Source organism: Abramis brama, assembly GCF_963993115.1.
Source record: "Abramis brama genome assembly, chromosome: 1".
Classification (NCBI taxonomy): Eukaryota; Metazoa; Chordata; class Actinopteri; order Cypriniformes; family Leuciscidae; genus Abramis; species Abramis brama.
In genome coordinates, this window is record NC_139963.1 from 20892784 (window position 1) to 20903690 (window position 10907).

At 38.7% G+C, this 10907-nt stretch overlaps 2 protein-coding genes across 6 annotated transcripts in view; both read left to right on the forward strand.

Moving 5' to 3' along the window:
* smurf2 (SMAD specific E3 ubiquitin protein ligase 2) overlaps window positions 1-3109 on the forward strand; it is a 52438-nt gene extending 49329 nt beyond the window's left edge. For both annotated transcript variants that reach the window (XM_084116418.1, XM_084116419.1), the window contains exons 19-20: window positions 354-429; window positions 1275-3109. In XM_084116418.1, coding sequence (XP_083972544.1) covers window positions 354-429; window positions 1275-1374 — 176 coding nt within the window. In that variant the 3' untranslated portion in view covers window positions 1375-3109. The remainder of the gene's footprint in view (window positions 1-353; window positions 430-1274) is intronic.
* Window positions 3110-4781: 1672 nt separating this feature from the next.
* Window positions 4782-9684, forward strand: ddx5 (DEAD (Asp-Glu-Ala-Asp) box helicase 5). 4 transcript variants are annotated; one of them, XM_084116588.1, is made up of 13 exons: window positions 4782-4947; window positions 5854-6025; window positions 6121-6217; window positions 6304-6437; window positions 6518-6583; window positions 6664-6805; window positions 6891-7051; window positions 7134-7306; window positions 7395-7505; window positions 7593-7654; window positions 7739-7798; window positions 8656-8890; window positions 9016-9684. In XM_084116588.1, the coding sequence occupies exons 1-13, from the start codon at window positions 4907-4909 to the stop codon at window positions 9047-9049; spliced, it is 1488 nt and encodes a 495-aa protein (XP_083972714.1). In that variant the 5' UTR covers window positions 4782-4906; the 3' UTR covers window positions 9050-9684. The 4 variants fall into 4 exon arrangements, with proteins under 4 accessions (XP_083972714.1, XP_083972713.1, XP_083972711.1 ...); XM_084116587.1 differs by having other exon boundaries at window positions 4783-4947; window positions 5851-6025; XM_084116585.1 differs by having other exon boundaries at window positions 4783-4947; window positions 5851-6025; window positions 8656-8877.
* Window positions 9685-10907: the final 1223 nt, after the last annotated feature.

Consider the following 10907-nt stretch of genomic DNA (forward strand, 5'->3'; position numbering starts at 1 on the left):
TTTGGCAGAATTTATCATTATAATCAACTTAATTATTTTCAAAATTATTATTATTAATTATTTTGTATCACCATAGTCCCAAAATGCATGTAAATGCAGGAAATGGGATTCAAATCGAAAAAATGTTCCCCCATTTTGTGTCCCCCCCACTTCTCAAACCAAAGTTACACCCTTGGGCAGAACGATAGATAGATGGATGGATGATAGATAGATAGATAGATAGATAGATAGATAGATAGATAGATAGATAGATAGATAGATAGATAGATAGATAGATAGATAGATGTCTGACAAAGTGTCTTGGTTACTTGAAATCACACATATGTGTTTGTACTAAAACGCTGTATGATCAGGCGCCGCTGGACCACGACTCTTCACCATTCACCAGATTGATGCCAGCACCAACAACCTGCCCAAAGCACACACCTGGTGAGCACGCTTCTTTCTCAAAGGACAATGGCAATATTTAGAGAGCAGTGAGACATTTACAAAATTGTATTATCATTTTGTTTTTTATATTTCCTTTTTATTAAATTGTAGAAATATTTAAAGTATTATACACTACCATTGAAACATTTGCAAGATGTTTTTGAAAAAATTCATACTTGTATTCAGCAAAGGCATTGCATTACTCAAAAGTGACAGTAAAGACATTTGTAATGTTACAAAAGATTTCTATTACAAATAAATGTTTTTTAAACTTTCTATTCATCAAAGAATCCTCAACAAAATGAATCAAAGTTTCCTTAATATGAAGCAGCACAACTGTTTTCAACATTTATAATAATAATAAATGTTTATTGAGCAGCAACTCATCATATTGGAATGATTTCTGAAGGATCATGTGACTGAAGACTGGGGTAATGATGCTGAAAATTCAGCTTTGATCACAGGAATAAATTACATTTTAAAATATATTAAAAAAGAATAAAGTTATTTTCAATTTTAATAATATTTCACACTATTTATTCTGTTTTTACTGTATTTTGATTAAATAAATGCAGCCGTAGTGAGATTAAGAGGCTTCTTTCAAAAAATCTTTTGAAATGGTAGTGTATAAATAAATAAAAAATATTTTAAAACAGAAATTGACATAGCTGTCTGTAGATTTTGAAGCCGATGCAAGGAAGAGCTAACACTTGTACTAAATGTTTTCACCTGATACAATAATCAGTAAATAAATCGCCCTGTCATTGGTACAAACTACCAACATTTTCTGCATTCAGACTCACTAATTCACCAATGCCATTTGTTTCTTTTCAACTCCACCTCAGCTTCAACCGTATTGACATTCCTCCATACGAGAACCACGATAAACTCTACGACAAACTGCTGACGGCCATCGAGGAGACCTGCGGCTTCGCTGTGGAATGATGGTCAGCGGCCGGCGCTCGCAGAGGAACCTTTCTCCAGGCGGGACAGTCCTGTCAGTCAGCCGACAGGCGCGTGGGCCTCACGAGGACGCTCCGACGGAAGGGTGGATTATACCGCAGCATTCAACGCCTGATGCTGCTATACAGATCTTTCTGCATTATTTGAAAAGAAGAGAAGAAAACAGTGGATCTTTTCAGCTGCTAGTAACTCTTTTATTCACTATTTTGGAACCTCCTTTTCCTCTTTTTTTTTGAAGTCCATACTTTGATTATTAGCATTAAGACAACATATTAACAGTATTTCATGTAGCATTCTCACAGACTAGACTTTATGAATCACCCATCATCAGGGAATCATCATCAAATTAGCGGGGCATAAGCTTATGTAGAAGCACTACTGTCCTCACCGAAGACGAGACGAGAGGAAGATGCCAATGTCAACAAAAATACTGCAGAGTTTGTCATTCGGGACTTGAAACGTTTGTTGTTGCACAGGGTGCTGATGTTCGGCCCGCTCGGACTTTAGCAAGCCGCGAGATGACCTTCCTCTCGATCAGGGAACTGGGCTCCGCTGGCCTCTTCTGGGCGGTCCTACACCAGACACCATCCTGACTACCTGTGCTCCATTCCTGGAGACTGGTGTCTCCCGCAGTCTGACTCATAAGCTTGTTGAAAGTGAACGAACGAATACATGAAATCTTAGGTAGGTAGGTAGTCTAGCTTTATTTTTATACGGTGTGACAGGACGAGGTTAAAAGAATAAAATTATACAGATATAATATATTGGCATCGTCGCAGGAACCGTTGCCGATGTTTCCAGAGCAAAAAATGAAGTTTTAAAAAAAGGATGTGCCCAATGAAAAAGGTTGGCATTGGCTTGCTTTGAACGTCTGACAAGTTCCATCTTTTTTTCTTTCTTTCTTTTTTTCTTTTTTAAAGAAAACTAAAAATTGTGAAGAAAAACATTTAAATATGCATTATTGGTGTCGGCTTTTTTGGTAATTGAATTCTAATTCGTCTCGGATGTCAACTGAACCCTTTAAAAGATTTAAATATGATGAATATGTATGAGCATGTTAATGAGATGTGAAATGTCTTCCATTTCATACCTTCTCATTATATTCTTACAGTTTTTTGTTGTTTTGTTTTTTTTGTTTTTGTTTTCATAAAAGAAGAAAATGCATTTGTTTACCCCTCATGGAAATCAAGGGAGATGAGTGTCTGTATCACTTGTTATTTTTGTGATTTATTATTAACCCATTGTAGTACCAATTTACTGAACTTTTTACCATGCAAAAATGTCACTGGCCTTCAGTGAGCATTACAGACGAACTGCAAGGAGGATCGCTGTACTAAAGAACAAGAAACAATTCTATCTTTTATAGAAATACAACAGCTTTAGGTGTAAATCGAGCAGAAAACAGCAAAAGCATGTATGATGTGCTTTTTGTAAGCCTCCAAAATGCACAGCTTGAAAACCTGTTTCTTCAGGATTATTAAGAGAAACTGCATAAATAAACAAATGCAGTTTTATATATATATATAAATATATATATTGTTGAATGTTTCTGAGATGCTGCCTGTCTATAGCAATCCTCTATGACCATGGACTGTTGTTAAGAGTTTGCATACGCTGAAAATGAGCTATACATCTTTTGTTACTTTTTGTTTTAAATAAATTTGCGTGTGAAAGAAGGTGAAAAAATAATAAAAAAGCCTCTGGATGGATCAGTTAAATATTCTGAGATGGTGCTTTGTATAGTTATAGAGTATTGTTCATATATGTGAGTCACTGACTGTCATTTATCTTTAATTTAATTAGATTTGAAAGAAAAAAATAAATTTTGCACACACACTATATAATGGCTGTATATAATAGGCAAAAAAAATATATTTACCAAACTCTTTATGGACTGAATGATTATATATTTCATTTAAAATCTGGTGCACACACAAAGATCTCTTTGTTTTCTCTTCTTTTAACCTTTTTTTTTCCTTTTTTTTTTACTGTATAGTTAAATAGGCCTTCATTTGAACTGGATGCCCTGTTGACTTTGAGAGGGTCGTTCCTTTATAGCATGATTTACTAGCAACACTTTTAACTTTCATAGCTGACCGGTGGAATTTGCTAAATGTAACACACACTATCATTTTTTGTACGAGTGTTTTATTTTTGTGTGTAATTAGATCTGATTAAACTTGCCTTCCTGATGGGATCACTGTGGCCGCCTGGTTCTGTATGACTGTGTCTGAATGATGCAAAAAAGTTATTCCTTCATTGAGGTATCAACCAATCATTCCAGTAATTGAGTTAAAGATGATTCTGTGTTAAAAGGGGTTACAACCTTGATGCATTACCTTACTGCAATAAGAATGATTGCAAATACTACAGTATCGGGTTTGGTATTGTGGCAAAATAGTGCTTCACAATCATTTTGTGACACCAAAGTGGGCTATTAAGCACCATCTTGGAACAAAGGGACTGATGCCACTATTAGAATAAGAAAGACATTTCTCTCCATCTTGTAAAGTGGGGGAAGGTGTAAATATTCCCCTTTAAGCAAGTATTCTAGGTGTCAGACTTGATTTGTCCAAATCTAAAGACTTAACTTTTTACCTTTTACACAATGTAATGTAACCCAAAATGAGTGCATTCCCAATAAAGCAGTTTTACTACATAATTGTACGAAACCAATCACAAGTTTGACCTCACCTACCTCTTTCACATTTTATAATAGTTAAATCATCAGAGCTATGAAATAACACACATTTGTGATTATACATGTAAAAAAAATTATAATATTCAGTTCAATCTAGATTGCGGTTCCCGTCCTCGTATTATATTTTTATAGTATAAAATGAACATAGGCCCAATTTGTATTTATCTACAAAACTAAGAGTTGTTTGTAGTCCTAAACCTGGAGGAAGTCTTTGGTTCCCTTTGGATTATAGGTTTTGAGGATAACAGTTTTGCATTTATAAATAAGACAATGCCTGTGGTTATAACTTAAAGAGACTTTCACAGGGTTCAAAAGATTTGATAAAAGCACGTAACTCTCTATAGCCAATTAAATGAAACGTTTTGCATTGTTATTAAGTATTAACTTCTGTTCACTAATAAAAAAAAGTGCCATCATACTGACATGTTTTTGGACATGTACCATGGTAAGTTCAAGAACCTAAGAGTTCAATCAATGTAAATACCATGAAGTATGATTATATAAAGTATGCATAACCATCTGATACCATCATTTTATAATGGTACCGCCACAATAGCTTTTGCAGGGGTTTGATAACAAACATGATCCTAAAACACATGAATCTTAAGTCTAATCTCCAAACGCGCATGCTCAGCGACGAGGACGCGCGAACGTCAGAAAGACGTCAGCAGTTTTCAGGAAGCCACTTCCTCTTCCTATAAAGCTCGGCGAGTGCACGTTCTTATCGGCGTTCGCAAGCACAGTCACTGCGCATTACTGAGGAAAAAGAACGTCCGAGTATTTATTTTTTAATTTATAATCTCAGATTACAATATGCCTGGATATTCCGACAGAGACCGCGGTCGCGACAGAGGGTAAGAGGTTTTTTGGTTTTTCGTAGGAAAATTAGTGATCATTTAAAATATTAATCCGGTGCTTTTTGTAATTTATTTGATTTTTGTGTCTGTTAATCGATTATTTTCACGATGTATCGAATCCGTTAGCTATCCGTTTTGTTCTGGTTTTAAATCTGACCGAATGTGTGGTGTTGTGTAACGTAATGGGGATGCGTAGGTAACGTTTCGTATCCATTTTCTCGATAAAAATCGTGTGGAAAAGGCGTGTCTGTTGTTTTAACTTGTAAAATATGTCTTAAACGTCGAAAATACTTGTTATTGTTACATTTAACATGAATTTCGTGGTTTTATATCGTTTTAAGGCCTCTTCGGGCCATGTGGCTGTGATGTTCTAAAATGCCGGCCGGTTTTTTCCTCTTTGTCTCCTGCCGGTAGGAAATAAAATGGCAGCGGCGTTAAAACGTGGCGCAGAAAAGAATTCACGATGTCAATCGAAACTAGAGCTTTTGTCATCTATTGTTCAGGCCTTTTGTGTTTTGCTTGCCTGCCATTTGTTGTTTTTGTCAAGTAATAAGCACAAAAGTCCGTGTACCATGTTTTTATAGTGTTACCATGGCATACCTATGCTATATGACTGTATGGCGTATTTATCAAAAGTGTTACGGAAATGCAATTTGATATGGTACTATGGTATTACCATATTTGTGTTTTTGAAGTATAGTACACAATTTCTTTGTGTTTGGGTGTTATTAAACGAAGGTACCTCTCCCAAAACACTGAAATGTGCTTAACTCTTAAAGTATTGGGACCATGGCAATTGTCTGTGTCATGTATGTGTGTGTAAATATTATACACACATACTGGCATCCACCAATTAATTGAGTCCAAATGTTTTAATATAATGCCCTTTTTATTTACCAGTAGCTACAGCAGTGGCCCCCCACGCTTTGGAGGCAGCAGAAATGGACCTCCTCAGGGCAAGAAGTTTGGGAATCCAGGTGACCGTCTGCGGAAAAAGCACTGGAACCTGGATGAGCTCCCGAAGTTTGAGAAGAACTTCTACCAGGAGCACCATGAGGTTGCTCGGAGGTCACCTGTAAGTAAACGCACAATTGTGGGTTGTGATATTTCAATTTTTTTCCCTCATCAGTTGGAGATTTTAAAGATGTGGCTTGTCTTTTTTTATTGCAGCAAGACGTTGAACACTACAGGAGAACCAAAGAGATCACAGTGAAGGGTCGAGACACCCCCAAACCCATCATGAAATTCCATGAAGCAAGCTTTCCAAGTATGTTAGTGCTGAGTGTTAAATTTTATAATGTTCATTACTGAGTTTTGTAAGTTTAAACTAACCATTTGTTCTGTTTTATGCAGACTATGTGATGGATGTGATCACAAAACAGAACTGGACTGATCCAACCCCCATCCAAGCTCAGGGGTGGCCAGTTGCACTTAGTGGCAAAGATCTGGTCGGCATTGCACAGACCGGCTCAGGAAAAACCCTCTCGGTATGATCCTTATGAATCATCCTGTCATACAATTTCTATTTGAGTCATTTCAACAGGTTTTAATGAGTTTTCTTCTACAGTACTTGCTTCCTGCTATTGTTCACATAAACCACCAACCATTCCTGGAGCACGGAGATGGGCCCATTGTAAGTTCAACTATCTGTCAAGTGTAAATCTTAATCAGTGTCTTATAATCAGCACTTTAATCAGGTGTTTTTCTCTTTAGTGCTTAGTGTTGGCTCCCACCCGTGAGTTGGCACAGCAGGTCCAGCAGGTGGCGGCAGAGTACGGCAAAGCTTCTCGTCTCAAGTCCACCTGCATCTATGGAGGCGCGCCTAAAGGACCACAAATCCGGGACCTGGAAAGGGGTACGAGTGGAACCGTGCTTGAATCTCTTTGGAACGCTTTTTAATAGTGTACTAAATTTGTCTTTCTTTTCTACTGCTTTTTCAGGAGTTGAGATCTGTATTGCCACACCTGGAAGGCTTATAGATTTCCTAGAAGTCGGAAAAACAAATCTGCGCAGATGCACGTATCTTGTGCTGGACGAAGCTGACAGGATGCTTGACATGGGTTTTGAACCTCAGATTCGGAAAATCTTGGACCAAATTAGAGTATGTATTATTTTGGTGTATTTTAAGAAGCTGTTATTTCTTGAGAAATGGTAAAAATAAATAAATTTGCTTCCTCCTGTAGCCAGACCGACAGACTCTTATGTGGAGTGCTACGTGGCCCAAAGAGGTGAGGCAGCTGGCAGAGGACTTCCTGAAGGAGTATGTACAGATCAACGTTGGTGCTCTGCAGCTCAGCGCCAACCACAACATCCTACAGATTGTCGACGTTTGCAATGATGGCGAGAAGGAGGACAAGTAAGTGCTGGGAACATTAGGAGTGACTAAAGTTTGATTTCAATGGCTGTGTGAGGGAATGCATGACGACAAACTCGTTCCATTCCAGACTGATACGTCTGCTGGAGGAAATCATGAGTGAGAAGGAGAACAAGACCATTATCTTTGTGGAGACCAAAAGGAGGTGTGATGATCTTACTAGGAGGATGCGTAGGGATGGGTAAGATGACCACCTCTGCTCTGCCGTGTTACGATTGCTTTGTGTGAATGTCAAATGGAGGAATTTCATTGGCTTTTTATGTTGCAGGTGGCCAGCAATGGGTATCCATGGAGACAAAAGCCAGCAGGAAAGAGATTGGGTGCTCAATGGTATGCGTTTGCCATAAAGGTCTCGGATCGTCAACTCATTCTTGGTTGATTAACTTGATTTGACTTGTTTTCCTACTTCAACAGAATTCAAATATGGAAAAGCGCCCATCCTCATTGCCACAGATGTCGCCTCCAGAGGACTAGGTTTGTTCCTTCTCAATATGTCCTTTAACATTTTCATATTGTGTTTTCTATGAAGTTCTGCCGTTTCCTTTTAACTGCTGTGCCTTTCTGAGCCCCTCTCACCTGAAGGTGGAGTCTTGGAGGCAGGACCTTGGCATGACGCGTCCAGGTTCACCAGGAGGGGGTAAGGAGCTCCTCTGTGGAGTTCTGCCTGTCTGCCAGCCAATCAAATTGCATTCAGAGGTGGTCGGAGCTCTGTGATTGGGGCGTAATCCAAGGGGCGGCAAACCATGGAGGAGTGCGGCGCCGTTGTGTGGTCGCACTTGCGTCCTGCTCGCATCTGCTCTCGCGCAACAGCTTGAACTGTTGAACTTTTTAAGTATAAGGACTGGGCGTTTACGTAATAGGACGTGTCTTGTATAAAATTTTAGTGTTTTGCCATCGAGAGCAGTTGCTTTAATCTACATGCCTCCGCACTGAATGCGATTACCCGGCTGGTCGATGCGTGCCCTCCTTTTGCTGGCTTCAGTCATGTCGAGTCCTGCCAAAGAGAATCATATTTTCTTTCAAGTGAGCACCGGTTGGTTGGAAAGCTTGCGTCAGCCTTTAAATTTAAGCCCTTAATCGGTCTTGTTTTTGAGCAAGTTGAGTCTTGGCAAGATGCAGCAGTTTGTCTTGTCATTTTTAATAGAGGACAATGTTAATTGTCATTTGGATCCTTAAAGTCCTGATTTTTAACCATCCTTTCCTCAGCATGGTAAGTCGATGACCTATCAATCATTTGTTTCCCCTGCTAACGTCTATTATTCTCGCTGCTGTGGCGGTGTGCACCCGCACTCCTCTATTCCTGCCATGGCGCGTCCATTTTCTCTTAACAGATGTGGAGGACGTCAAATTTGTCATTAACTATGACTACCCCAACAATTCCGAGGACTACATTCACCGCATTGGCCGTACGGCTCGCAGTCAGAAAACTGGCACGGCGTACACTTTCTTTACGCCCAACAACATGAAACAGGCTCACGACCTCGTCTCTGTCCTCCGGGAGGCCAACCAAGCCATAAACCCCAAGCTCATCCAAATGGCCGAAGACAGAGGAGGTAAATCCAATTGGTGAGATACAAGAACTGTGGTTTACCTTCACAGTTTTGTCCTTCATAATCTCTCTAGAAGGGTACGGTTCGGATTTAGTTTGATCTGTCTGCGAATCCTACTGTAACTTCTAATTTCTTTTCCAGGTCGTTCAAGGGGAGGGCGAGGTGGGGGGTTTAGGGACGACCGCCGGGATCGCCACTCCAGCAGCAGGCGGGACTTCAACAGTTACAGCCAGGACAACCGTAATGGTGGTGAATCTTATGGGCAAAAGAAGGTGTTTGGAAACAAGACTCAAAACGGATCTAGTGGCTACAACGGCAGCAGCAGTAGCAGCTTTAATGGGGGTTACAGCAATAACGGACAGGGTAGTTTTGGCAATCAGTCTGGTGGTGGCTATGGAAACCAAGGCTATCAGAACCAGCAGTTTGGTCCCAATCAAGGGAGCGTTCAGAACAGCATGAACCACCCTCCACCGTTCCCCTTTAACCCTCAACAGATGCAACAGTCCATGCCGTTCCCCATGGCCCCTCCTGCATTCCCTCAGTAAATGCAGTTTCATTTAGCGAATCTTAATCTTTCATTGTTCTGTTCACGTAACTTTATTTCTTCAAAGCAGGTTGTAAAATGTACATGCTGTGCAGGATTTTTTTTTTTTTTCCCTGCCCTCACCCTTTTTGTTAGTTGTATTTCTTTTTTTTTAGTAACTTAAAGTTATTTTGTACTATGTAGAGGTATTGAAGGATCTACACTTGTAAAAATGTCAAGGGCCATTAATGGCTATTGCATGGTCCTCGAATAAAATATTAAATTACCTTTTTTGTGTCTGTCCATTCATGCTTTCCTGCTAGCTGCAGCTTTTAGTTCACAAGTATAATATTAAAGGAGAGCAAAAGGAATTGTTTGTTTACTGTGAAGTGTGCTAAATCAAAAGGAACTGATTTTTAATATTTATTTTTACTAAGAACCAACCTCTTTTCAATTTAAAAAGTTTGAAAGTGATCGGTACCATAACTCTTAGCAATTATTGGGTTATGCTTTAAAAAAAAACTGACTTCCAAAAAGTTGTAACTGTTCAGCTTGGTGTTTTTGACATTTTTGCTGCTAATAACATGACTTGTGAATGAAGACTAAAATCAATACATTCTACCATTTATAATTTATTTCACACAAAATAAGAAATGTAACACCAATGAGTAATGTTTTTGTTTTCCTCCTGATTAATCCACAACTTGTTATTTTTAACATTAACACCAATGAAATGTGGGTGTTAGATTTCACTGTATCGCACCTCAACAAACACAGATAGTTGATAACATCTGAGGCACATTAACAATGTAAATGCATCTGACTAAAGTTAACTGAAAATACAATCTTTCAAAGGGATAAACATTATTTCAAATTATTTATTTGCACACTTGTGGGACCTTGCACTAATGCTTAACCTAGAGAAACACAGGTTTTCACTAAAATATTGAGCAGCACAATTATTTTTAACATTTTGGATGGTAATGTGAATGTTGCAGAAGTGATCTTCCAGATGAGGGGATGTTAATGTGCAAAAAAATGGTGGCATTAAGTTGCATTACTTAAAATGTTAGGTTATTTGAATGTGTTCCAAGGCCCCGAGCACACCAAACGCGTTTTTCAGGTTTCAGCACTGTCCCTGCGTGTTTTATGTTTGCTAGGCATCCACTGCGGTCCCGTCAGTCAAATTTGCCTTTCTGTTATAGCAACTTTCAGTAAAATCAAAAACTGATTCTTAAGTACTGACTGAAGTGGCACTTAAGTGTTGCAAACTATAAGGTTTGTGATATTAGCTCAATTTTCGGCAAAAGCTCTATTGGCTTTTATAATTTGAGAAATAAAAACTTGCGTTAAAGTTATGCAAATGGTTAATTATTTGTATGACTACACAAAGAGTCAAGTCTTGTAAAAACATTAGACTGAAAACATTGAAATTTCATAAAGTGTGTAAATAATAGAAACGCAGTTCAAAATGGCCTTTCTTTAAATGCAAAGTTCTTTGAGTATTTAA